This window comes from Cyclopterus lumpus, chromosome 7 (genome assembly GCF_009769545.1).
Source record: "Cyclopterus lumpus isolate fCycLum1 chromosome 7, fCycLum1.pri, whole genome shotgun sequence".
NCBI lineage: Eukaryota > Metazoa > Chordata > Actinopteri > Perciformes > Cyclopteridae > Cyclopterus > Cyclopterus lumpus.
The window spans coordinates 9,387,500-9,400,475 of NC_046972.1; the positions used below are offsets into that span (position 1 = coordinate 9,387,500).

At 43.1% G+C, this 12,976-nt stretch overlaps 2 protein-coding genes across 5 annotated transcripts in view; both read left to right on the forward strand.

Annotated features, from left to right (window-relative positions):
* Positions 1-89: 89 nt before the first annotated feature.
* LOC117734156 (transcription factor HES-2-like) lies at positions 90-1,701 on the forward strand. Its single transcript, XM_034538298.1, has 4 exons — positions 90-201; positions 308-403; positions 515-602; positions 710-1,701. Exons 1-4 carry the CDS (start codon positions 112-114, stop codon positions 1,033-1,035), a joined length of 600 nt encoding a protein of 199 aa, XP_034394189.1. The 5' UTR covers positions 90-111; the 3' UTR covers positions 1,036-1,701.
* Positions 1,702-2,057: 356 nt separating this feature from the next.
* acot7 (acyl-CoA thioesterase 7) overlaps positions 2,058-12,976 on the forward strand; it is a 53,813-nt gene continuing 42,894 nt past the window's right edge. Inside the window, exons 1-2 of one of the 4 annotated variants that reach the window (XM_034538295.1) lie at positions 2,058-2,327; positions 7,558-7,675. In XM_034538295.1, the coding sequence (XP_034394186.1) occupies positions 2,287-2,327; positions 7,558-7,675 (159 nt within the window). In that variant the 5' untranslated portion in view covers positions 2,058-2,286. Of the gene's footprint in view, positions 2,328-4,672; positions 4,907-7,557; positions 7,676-12,976 lie in introns of those variants that run through there. The other 3 variants (XM_034538297.1, XM_034538293.1, XM_034538294.1) reach the window with 3 other exon arrangements.

Sequence of the window (12,976 nt, forward strand, 5' to 3'; positions counted from 1 at the left end):
CGTTAACCGACGCCACGGGCCTGCATATAAACCGCAGCTCTTTGCTGTTAGAGACACATCTTCACTGACTTCGCTTTTGAACACTTCTCTATCACAAAGAAGACGCTGAAAATGTCTCCTAACATGACCTGTGACGCTCTCCAGTCTTTTTCTCCAAGGCTAACTGTAGCCAAAAGAAAAGAAGCTCTTGAGCTTAGAAAGGTAAGCACTGCCACTGCATTTTGTTTTATTATTCTAAACATTTTCTCTGATAATTTACACGTAATGAATGAATGAATGTATGCTAACTATGACGTGTTCTTTTCAGACAATGAAACCTTTAATGGAAAAAAGAAGGCGCGCCCGTATCAACGACAGCCTGAACCTTTTGAAAAACCTCATTCTTCCCCTCACAGGCAGAGATGTAAGTTATTATATCCATTTCAAAACATGCAGAAAACTGTTTTCATATAAACTAAAGTCAAGATGTTGAAGGTTCATGTGTTTAACATTGGCTTTCTATTGTTTTCTCCAGAAGACTCGCTACTCCAAGCTGGAGAAAGCTGACATCCTGGAAATGACTGTGAGGTTCCTCTGCGACATTCCCCCTGTTAAAACAAAAAGTGAGTTATGCTTCTACTTCTTTAACACTTTTGTTGACATATTTATATCCAGTGGACTATTGTCCTGTTTGAACAACAAAACTAACATATCATTATCTTTTTTTCAGATTCCGCAGACAGTTACAAGGAAGGCTACAAAGCCTGCCTCCAGCGCGTCTCCAGCCTGCTTCCCAAAACGAATCTGGACCAAGACGCGTGTCAGCGGGTGAACGAATTCGTCCAGCAGTCCATGTCCGCCACGGTCACCCCAGCCTGTCTGAGCTGCTGCGCTCAGAGCTCCAGGACCTTCCCTGAGATCCAACAGAGACTCCTGAGCCTCAAATCCAGCTTCAGCTCCAGGCTGGAGAGCCAGTCCCGCAGCGGCGCAGCGGCTCCCAGCCGAGCCCAGTCAGGGCCGCAGGCTGTCGGCGATGCCATGTGGAGACCTTGGTAGAGTTCCTAAATCAAAGTAGCTGGATCTCCCAAAACCCTGTAAAAAGACTGTAAAGTGTTTCATATGTAGGCAGCATGTTGAGAGGCATCACTTGTAAAAATGCACAGTGATTCACAGCCTCGCTACCGTTGATGAAAAGCCAGAATTCATCGTTAAATCGTATTGGTTGAGTATTATATACTTACGTTGCGCACGAGTCTATTGTCCAGTATAAGTTGACACGTTTAGACAGTCGTATTTCTTTAAATCTGCATGTATGTATACGGTAAATATTTAGTCCGCGGACTAAGTGATTAAGGGCCATTGAAACAGCCCTGTAAGACCCAAAGGGTCAGTCTGAATTTGCACAATAGACTTCAGTGTTTTGAGTCTGTGCAGATGAACTATGTAGACATATTATGTGTCATTCAAAGTATCTCTGTCGGGATGTGTTTTATTTTTGCTATTTAAAGCAAATGGTGTATATATGTTATATAAACTAAAATAAAACTACGATGTCGTGGTAAAATATTGTGTTATGTTGTTGGCGCACTTCACACACACATGAGGATAAAGTGAATGCACCTTGCATCGGGTTATAATTACAGGGGCAAACTACTGTGTAATCAGATTCATTGTATTGAAAGGCATCAGAAACACATGTTTTAATAAGGCCTGCCACCTTCCAACAATATAGGATCGTGGAAACTAAAGCGTCTCCAGACGTGGAGCTGGACCTTGGTTCAGCAAACACGTCGCAATGTGTTACGTACGGAACCACCTCTCCGTTTAAGGAGCAAAGGCCTGGTTGAGACATCTGTCAAGCAGTGTTAAGCTGAATAAAAACCGTTGGCCAGTGTGACTCCGGGCTGGAGGTTGTGGTGAAACGCGCTCACAGCTGGCACCGTGAGCTACTGCGTGATCACGGTCACGATGGGAGTAAATGCGGTCTCTGCTGCCCCCTTCTGACGGCTCACGGTATTGATATGGTTATGGTTTATGTATTTTCCCATGTAGCTCTTTGAAATACACCGGTCGCAATGCTCAATGGCTGTCGTTCTGTGGGCGTCACATTTCAATGAACAAGCGAGCTCCGCTGAGCACCCACAGAGCCTCGTCTCCGTGAAGTCGAAGTGGTTTCCACACAGATGAGTCATTCCTCAAGGAGACCAGACAGAGAAGGGGGAGTGCTTTCACTTCACATGACACAGGAACCTCGCTGCAGCACGAGAGAGCAACAGAGCCCGAGAGCCCATCGTCCTCATCATCGTCATGTCGGTGCACGAGGCAGCATCCCTCCTTCAAATATGCAGGTAGGATGTTTGATACGAGCAACCTTCACACGGTAATGACGTCCTGTCGACCGACACAGCGCGGCTCCTCGTGGGTGATCAGCCCGATAATCCTCTTATTGCCCTGCCCGGTTCCTCGGCACACGATGTCCGGTCTGGCCGGTTTTATGATCATTCAAACGGCGTGTTTATTCAGATCTTGTAGCCAGTGGGTTCCCGGCAGAGACTGCAGACCAATTGACATCGTATGTGATGACGTCAACGCGGTTAGCATCGGGTTGGCACGCGCTGAAACTACCAAGGACACATTAAGGTCGCCGTCCCTTCACCAAAACCCCAGTACAAGTTGTATTCTACAGCGTGGGCGTGGACCGTGGACCGGTAAATAGTTTGTCCGGAGCATGGCGTCAAACCTCGGTTATTTATTAAGATGATAAACACAGGAAGTCCTCAACAAACAGTGAGCTACGTGTGGTTACTTTGGTAAACACATTCAAATGCCGTTCCAATGAATCGGCTTCATTTCCCAGCAGCATGCAGCGTCTGTTTCTAGTCCACTTGTAGTCGCCCGTAGGCGGAGCCTTAGAGCTCTGTCACAGTATAACGACCTGTCTGCAGGTGTGCTGACGTCATCGTCTGTCTTTACGGTTGCATTCTCTGAAAGCCTGGTTTATGTCGCCATGCCACATTTTGACACAATCAAGTCAATCAAGTTCTTTGCAAGGGGACATTTCCAAAAGCTGTCAGCAGATGCCTCAAAAGTAGATTCTGCTGTTGAGTCCGTCATCATACATATATGATGTTTTGTTGTTGTTGTTGTTAAAGTTTTCGGAACATATTAGAATGTTAAACCCAAATAAAATGAACAAAGACAATACATCAACCTGTCTGTCAAAAGTTTCCGTTGTTTAAAAATATCCTGAAAGCCAGAAGTATTTTGGTCATATAACATGTCCTTGTCAGTCAGCCATAACCTGAAGTCTGAAGAGACAGTCAATAATTCACAGGCAGAGAAGCTGCATTACTGTATACGGTGTTGTGAAGAGTTGGAACATGAGGCGGATGAGTTGTTTCTGGGTTTTTACGTGATTTACCTGCTCAGGTTCTTTAAATGGCAGAAACATGAGAAAGAACAGTTTGTGTATTAAGTGCCCACACGTGTGTGTTGATGCAGTTTGATGCCAGCAGATGGAGACATGCCTCTAGATCTGTAACAGAACCCGAGTGGACACTGTTTCCCTGGACATCAACGACATACTGGTCAACGTGTTTGGGGATTAATTAATGAACCTGCCTCAGGAAGGAATCCCTACACTTCACACAAGAACTTTTAGACAGTTATATGCAGGCATGTACGCAAATGTAAGCAGTTGGTCAACTAGTTTGTATAAACACGGTTTTGGCAACTCCCCGTACTTGTATGTACTTGTCTGATGTTAACATGTTACAGGGCGGGGTCTTACTTCTATTTATCAACTGTAAATGTAACAAGAAAAACATAACTACTTTAACTCTCCTGTACGCTGCATTGCTAAGTTAAAATAAAATAAATCCTTGGATTTTGCCGAGTTTATTGCTAACGTTTCTCTTTCTGGACCACTGCAACTTTCTGTCGAAACATTCATTATGCACCTAAAACGTGTCTAAAAATGCGACAGCCTGCTTGGTTCTTCGCCTCTCCGAACGTACATCATTCGGAAACATCTGGACCGAGCCTTGTCTTTGATTTACTTCCACTAGATCAGCGGTCAGCAACCTTTCCTATCCAAAGTGCCATTTTGCCCTATTTTCCACCAAATAAAATGTGTCTATTTGATATCACAGCATATCAAGTTTTATAGTCATATTATATGTACAAAAACTATAGTTTGTTCTATATATGAAATTATAGAACCAGAATAAAGACAATTCTTGTCATTGTTTTGCTATTTTACCCGTTCTAACAATATCAAACTCTTATGAAGAGTAGAAAAAAGAATACCCTGTCATGTGTCGGCCTACATTGAGGCCAATTATCACACAACCCATATTTCTGGCTCATGGCGTAGAGTGCTCATCCTGTAATCACAAGGTAGCAGGTACCTGTCCTCCCCTGAGTTCGCATGTCAAAGGGTAGCTGTTGTTGAAGAACAATCCCATGGAGACAGGGTCTCATGAATGAAGCAGTTGGCCACACAGTTAGAAAACATATGAAACAAAAACACATTGTATATTCTTATCATGGGCAAATCTAGGTGTGATTATGGAATATTTTATTGGTCAGCCACTGTCTATCTGTGCATCAGTGGGCGTGTTGAGATCCAGTTTTACCACTAAGGCACCCAATGTTAACACATGCATGACGTCAATCGCCACAACAACGTCAGTGCCCAGAATCTCAGAAGATGGGAATGTACACAAGGAAAGTAAACCAGAGAGTAGGACCGAGAGTCCGGCAGTGCAAAGATGCGTTGCTTCAGGCCTCGTAGCAGCAAGCCAGCAGCTGAAGTGGAAGACGTGCTCGAGCAACTACAACCAAGTCAAAGTCAGCAAGTCAGCAGAGATGTCAGGGACGCTGTGGGAGCAGGAGCTCAGCAGGACTCTAATCATCAACTCAGCAGGTAGTTTATTTTCTGACTAACCTTTAAACAAATACTACCTTTTGTTAAACCTTTAAATAGTTGTTCCAACTGTCAGAGAGGTGTTGACTGAACTCTGGTCAGTCTTGAGGCTTTAGCTTGCTCTGCTGTGGATTAGATTGTAATATATGAAAGATAGTTTACATCACCTTTGCTTCCTATAGTTAATATTAATATTTAATACTATTTAAATAAATACTACAGCCTCATATCTGATGTCTCTCTCCGTTTCACAATAATTGCCTTCACAGTGGTTTTAGTAGTTTAGTATTTATTTTGTGGTTACTGTGTGCTATTCCAGGGCCCTATTTCTCGTACGTGGTCGATCAAATGTCCTATTATCCAGCTAAAATTAACAAGATGATTGACGTCAGGCCATCCCGGTTTCTCAAAGGCTGATCCGCACTCAAACCATCTCGTTAACTCGAGCCAGACGTCAGTTCACAGAGATAGTTGCGCGTCCCTGTCCGACTTCTAAGCGGGAAGCGTCGATCACAGAAACCATGATTCTCTAACAGCACAAAGGCAAATAAACTCAAAGGAAGAGACTCTTTTTTCTCCGCTGACGAGCAGGAGATGATCATAAATGTATATGAGGAATTCCAGACCATAATCATGGCAAAATCTAACACCGCCACTGCTGAGGTGGAAGAAATAACCAGTATTTCTGCTTTATACTTGTTGTGTAAATCCCACAAACGTGGGAACATCTAATGCCCTCGTGTTTGGGTTCATAACATTAATATCATATATAATTATACATAACATCACCCGTAGGCTCACACAGTTCAGTAACTTTCACCGACTACGTCTAGATAACTGGATGAACATCCTCTTTATTCACATCCATTCGTCTGTGCATTGACTTTCATGGAATCTACTCGCAACGCTTTTGGTGTGAACGCAGCATCAGTGTTGGGAAAATGTATCGGCTAATTTTAAATGGGCCTCATCATCCCAATCAATCCGATTATATTTATATTTATTTAAATGTGCCTGCTGGCAGTCGGCTTAATGGCATGCATCATCCAATGAGATCTAAAATAACTATCTCAACTCTTTCAGAACAAGAAGATAATATATAAGTGTATATTCATGTATGTGGAGATGACCATATAGAACTTTTATTGCATTTACACGGACAGGGCCAGGGAACGTAATGAACACATCCATGAGTTCCACCAAAACCACGGCATACAGCGGCTTTCCCGATGTTCTGCATCGCCGACACTGTATAACAATGTACCACACTGTACAACAATGTACCACACTGTATAACAATGTACCACACTGTACCACAATGTACCACACTGTACAACAATGTACCACACTGTATAACAATGTACCACACTGTACAACAATGTACCACACTGTATAACAATGTACCACACTGTATAACAATGTACCACAAGGCTCTGCCTACAGTCTGTGAGACAGTCAATGCTGCGGCGTGTGGTGTTCAATGTACAGCTCGAGAAGGTCTTTAATAAATGATTCCTTGTGGGCAGAATCGATAGCGCTCGTATAGGACGTCATCATGACATGATAAGGACTCTCTCCCTATAAAACGTTAATCCAACTAATATTGCTCCTTCATCAATGAGATCTCTGAGGAAAGGAGCCTGCGCTGGGGCAGGCTCAAAACTTATGTGGTCTCGCGGCCCACGGGTGCAAAACTGAAAGTTGTTTGTGGCCCTCTAGGTGGTGCTCGCGGCCCAATCTGGGCCCGCGGCCCCATGGTTAAGAATCACTGTGCTATACAGCGATGTTGAGTGTAGTGAACTGTTACTATGTGTTGCAATTGTCAAATTCCCCATCCGCTCACATGCAACTCTGACTTTAGAGGAAGTCGACCGCACAAGGAATTGTTGCCAGATGGCATCAGGAGTGTTCTTCAGAAGGTTTATTGTTGTTGTAACCATCAGACATGAGTAATGCACAATCATCTCTCCTAGAAGGAAACTTTCCGGTGGATTTCTAATGGTGTCAAGATGTCTGGCTTAGTTTTGGAACACACCTTTGTCGAGCTTTTCTGTCAGATTCCATTGATTAGTCAGATCTCAGTGCAGAGGTGCATATCTGGCGTGTGTGTGACCGAGTATGTGAGCAGCTTAGATTGTAACTGGTTAAACTTGTTCAACCCACACACTGAGGAATTGGAAACAGCTGAAGTACATGACAGCAGGACAGTGCATGTCAGTGATAATACTGTATCTGGTCATCCGATAGACATGGAGGATGGAGTCCAAACCTTTTTGAAAACACTCCAGCGATAATGTGTTTCGCTCAATAGAAGTCCTCCCAACTCATTAGTACATCACAGCAGAAACGTCAGATATATGCTTCAACTAAATATCAGCCTAATTCAACTGAATATATGAGAAACTAAACATGTCAGGTGATGTATTTTAAACATTTAGCACAGATGTTGTTAGAGTAAGAAGAGACTCTGAAATCATTGATTAATAATGTTACAATCTATTGCGGCTTCCCCTTCTTTAACATTTATTAATCAATAGTATTTTATTTTCAAGCAAGATGTCATGAAGTCTTCTCACAAGATCCTAAAACCAGATGTTGTGATCCTCCCATCACATCCTCAGTCATGCTAACTAATCTTCTCTTTACTGCAGGATCATGCGGCCAGATGACGCCAACATTGTGGGCAACGTCCACGGCGGCATCATCCTCAAGATGATCGAGGAAGCCGGATGCATCGTTGGCACGCGACACTGCAACGCACAGAACGGGGTAACTATATCCAGACCATACCCAGACTGCTTTACTGCACCGTGAGTAAATGAAGATGGCAAGACTTCTCTCCTTAAGTTCTTATCAGGTTCATTTCTTTTGTAGCAAAACATGTGAACTGTACAATGCATTTGTCCAGTATTATATGTTCCTTTTAAACCCTGAATAAACAGATAGTAAATGCATATTAATCAATACATGTGAAGTGCTCCAAAAAGAAGAACAACATATTATCATTACTTACAATAACCCAATCATTTATCAATATGGAAATAAAGAGGGGGGGGGGGGGGGGGGGGGGAGGGACAATTATGCAGATAATAAACCTTAAAAAGGAAAATAAATTCTTTCTTAGTGTTGATTCTCTCTCCAGCATGTGATGAGTCATTGATGTGTTTAGAGATAGAAATGTATTAGAACCACTGTTTTAGAGATCATACAATGTTTTTGTTTACACAGTGTGCCCAGCATTAAAATAATAGTTTGTTTATTACATTTATTAAATTTGTTGCTGTTTTTCAGTATTGCCTCACCCAGATTGTCTTGTTTTGACCTGTCACCTGGTGAACTTTAAATGGCTTTAACTTGCATCATTTTGATTGTCATCTCATCTACTACAACAATCTGATATCCATATCCTGCCGATTGTTCAGATAAGATATGAAAACAAATACATTCGTGAAGACAACACACATTTACACATGGGACTGTTGTGATAAAGAATAGCAGTGTATTCTTGATCATCAAAGACATTTAAATTAAAAAATGACTTTAAGGTTTGAAGCTAACTCCTTTATTCTATTATATATTGTCCACCATTTATAAATGTGTTTTTATATCTAATTCCTTTTCTATGCTTTATGTTAAGTGGTGTTGTCATTCAAATTCATTGGGTTTGAAGTATTTGAGATTTCTGGCAGCTCACAATAAAGCACAAATAACTATTTGTTTCTATATGAAGTTACACTTCATATAGAAACAGCCAGCGTGAACCAGGAAGATAAAGAATTATGATACAGAATCAGCATTTTCTGTCATGTCTATGCCATCGATGTAAGTTTCATGTGTCCATGCCCATCTTCCTCCCCTGATAACATTTTTCTTTTTGTTTTCTATCTTTTATAGACATCTCGGTACCTTTAACTTGTCTGATTAGCATGTCTGTGGAGTCAAGTGGCACGGGAGAAATTATGGTCAAATGTCTTTGAATAGTTCATTTTTTTTACTCCAAATCAGTTCCTGTTTCTTCACCTGGCTTTGATGGAAATTGTTAATGTCTGCACTAAGCCCCTCAGTATTTGTGTTACAGGTCTCAGATTGACAGAGCCTGATGCCAGACTTGTGCCTGAGAAAACAGGAATAAATGAGACAGGCAACTGTTCGGCTTCTCTATACAGCGTCTTCTCAAGTTATCTTTATTTCACAAGTGAAACAATCATCTCTTTATGTTGGTCCATTTCTACATGACCAGATAAAACAATTACATTACTATGTATAGTCAATACATTTGTTATAACCTAGGGTTTAAACCCTTCTTTATTGCACCTTGGCAATGCGCCCAGTCACTGTGGCGCTCGTGACGAAGACTTTACTGATAATGGCGGCGTTGCATCACTAGTACAGCGAACCGTTAACAAATGCTAATACACATTTACAACACTTATATACACATTTCTTTAACATTAATTAACATATGTAGTCTGAATTGACCTACCAGAACATCATGAATGCATTCATTTAAATTATTAAGAAACAAAGTAAAACGTATAGGAGCCGGATAAAACACGGGAGGCTACACAAGGCTAATCTCCGCCTAGCTAGCACTTGACAGTAAATCTCATAAAACAGCTTAGCTATCAAACAAAACACAATGGAATCTTCTAACAACGTTTACTAAACATTGGTACACAATTCACAGTTTATATTTGGGTGTACTTTACCAGTTTACTGACCTGAGAAAACAGGAATAAATGAGACAGGCAACTGTTCGGCTTCTCTATACAGCGTCTTCTCAAGTTATGAGACGGCGCTGGTCGCGCACATACAAGTCGAAACCACAGCGCTGCACTGTCACCTACTGGGCACAGTTGGTACTACATATCACAGAAATGTGTTCATTCTAATCTTCAATAAATAACAACAATGTGACCATACATTTTGTGTGCGTCACACGCTCCCGGACAAAATTAAAATGGCTCCTGACATCGCAAAAAGAAAACATATTCAATCACTACCACAACATCTTTGGTGTCTGTATAAGTGATGTAAGGTAACTGCGTTTCAAAAAAAAAGGTCAAGGTGTGTGTGTGAGTGTGTGTATGTGTGTGAGTGTCCTTCAGTGTAGGTAAATAGGAATTGAATAAGGCACTACTGGGGTGTAAGGCATGGCCTGGTATGTCAGTGCCTGATGAGGTATTTGGTAAGATGCCTGATACAATGTTGGACAGTGACCCTGTTGTGACATGGAATATGGTTGCATTCCCCAGACGGGCATTGGCTGCACCCTTACACTGTTTACGGAGCTGTGGGGATAGTATGAAGGCTGACCCAAGGATTCATATGTCAATATCTGTGTTGGCTTTCTGTCTCGTGTGGACCTCCGGACTTGTTCACTCTCTTTGTCCATTGCTTCAGAGGCGACAGATCCATCACATTCATCCGTGCTGGGTCTAGTTCCCTCATGCTCGTACTCTCCTAGTTGTGCTTGGTCTACGAGTAGGTGGTTTTCATCGATTTGCACTTCAGGTGTGTCCTGTCTCAGTTCTCTTTCAGGTATGAAAACATAGGGATCTTCTCGTCTGTCGTCCCTCACAGGTCGTGCTTTGTTACTACCCTTCCTTACAGGTAAGATGACTCTGGGCTGTTTCGGCAATTCCGAAGTTGGAATGTGGGCTGTATTTTCCCAAGGTTGAGAAGCATGTCTCACAACTTCCGTTTCAGTTTGTCTTGGAACCCTCAACCAGTACTGTATCTTTGGAGTATCATCATCCGTGTCTGACGAATCACTGTTTTGAGATAGCTCCCTCTGGTTTTGTGCTCTTGCAGGTCTGTTTTGCACTCTTCTCTCTGTGAGTGGTGTGGTCTTTGTCCGTTGGGTTAGATCAACCGGTAGGTCATTTACAACATGCAGGAGATTTCTGTGAAGAGTCCGTACTTTATTCCCACCAGTCTCTGGGGACACCTTGTAAACAGGGTTGTCATTCACTTGTTCTCGAACGACATACACTGTCTGTTCCCAATAGGACCGTAACTTCCCTGGACCCCCTCTTTCACCTAGGTTCCGGACCAAGACCCTGTCACCAGGCTGGAGGACGACTCCTTTCAGGTGCCGATCATAATATCTCTTGCCTCTGGCGCTTGATTGTTGACTATTTTGGGAGGCAACTCGATAGGCTTCTCTCATTCGCTTCGCCCATTTCTCTGCGTAACCCCTCGGAGAATCTGCTTCCTCTTCTGTGGAGCGCCCAAACAATAGGTCCACAGGTAAGCGCGGATGACGTCCATACAGTAAGTAGTGTGGTGAAAACCCTGTAGCTTCATGTTTCGTGCAATTATATGCATGCACAATCTGTGGTAGGTGTTGTTTCCAATTGCTCTTCTCTTTCTCTTCTAGAGTTCTCATCATCTGAAGCAGGGTTCGATTTAGACGTTCTGCTGGATTACCCTGAGGGTGGTACGGTGTTGTCCTGGAGTGGCTTACTCCGGTCAGTTGTTGTAGAGTTTTGAATAGTTCGTTTTCAAACTCTCTTCCTTGGTCATGGTGTAGCTTGGCTGGGTATCCAAAACGGGGAATGAAGTCGTTGAAGATTCTTTCAGCAGCTGTTCTTCCAGACTTATTTCTCGTTGGATACGCTTGGGCAAATCTGGTGAAATGGTCTATGACCACCAAGATGTATTCATAACCACCCTTGCTTGTCTCTAAATGCATGAAGTCAATGGAGACCAGTTCCAGTGGTGAAGTGCTGGTGATACTTCCCATTGGGGCTCTGATGTGAATGACAGGTTTCTTCTTTTTGATACAGGGGCATCTCCTGATCACGTACGCTTCAATGTCTCTTTTCATAAAGGGCCAATAGAACCTATCTCTTGCCAAGGTAAGGACTCTCTCAGTTCCTACGTGACCCATGTCATCATGGAGGTGCTTAAAAGCCACAGCGTGGTACTTTGTTGGTAGGACGAGTTGTTGTCGCTGCGTTGTCTCCCTGTACAGCAGTTCATTTTTGATGTTGAGTTTTCCCCATTCATGCATGAGTTTTCGCAGCGCACCATTCGCTCCTTGCCGATCTTCATTTGACAAGACTCTCTTTGTTTCTTTTAGTCTTATTAGTGCCCCAATTGCTGGGTCTTCTCTCTGAGCCTTGACCAGTTCATCATGGTTAATAGTAGGTAAATGTCCTATCCCATAAGGTTCTGGGTCTTGTGCGAGATTAAGAGCTGCCACATAAGCAATGTCTTGGTTCTCTGCAGCCTGACTACCTTCCCACGTTGCCAATACAGTTTCCTTGGACAACTCTTCGGTGCATTCTACCACATACCTGTCAAAGTCCAGTGGTAGACGGGAGAGGGTGTCAGCATCAACATTGCTCTTCCCTGGTCGGTACCTGATATCAAATCGGAAGTCTGCAAGTTCACCTACCCATCGGTGACCAACGGCGTTTAACTTGGCTGTGCTCATGACATATGTTAGTGGGTTATTGTCTGTGTAGATGGTGAAGTGGGGCGCATAAAACAGATAGTCCCTGAATTTCTCACAAACAGCCCATTTCAAAGCGAGGAACTCAAGCTTTCCAGAATGAAGCCTGTAGTTCTTCTCGGCCGGAGACAAAGTCCTTGAACCATAGGCGATGACTCTCAGTCTTCCTTCCTGGCGCTGGTAGAGCACTGCACCTAACCCTTGCTCTGAGGCATCAGTGTGTACGGTAAAGGGCAGGTCAAAGTCAGGGTATGCTAGTACAGGTGGGTTGGTAAGCGCGTCTATGAGTTGGTGGAGGATACCTTGGTGCTCTATTGTCCACTGGACTGGGGACCTTGATGAGAGCTGGACACCTTTCCCTCTCTTCATAATCCTCGATGGGTTTTCTGCTGCATTTCCTTTTATCTGCAGCAATTCATAGATGGGTTTGGCAATGCGAGAGAAGTTTTGGATGTATGTCCTATAATAACTGAGAAATCCCAGTAGCTTTCTGACATCTCCTACTGTGTTGGGTGTCTTCTCCCTCAAAGCTAACACAGCATCCAGGTCTTTTGGGTCTATCCGTACTCCCTCTGCAGAGACCAGCCTTCCCACATACCTGACTTCGG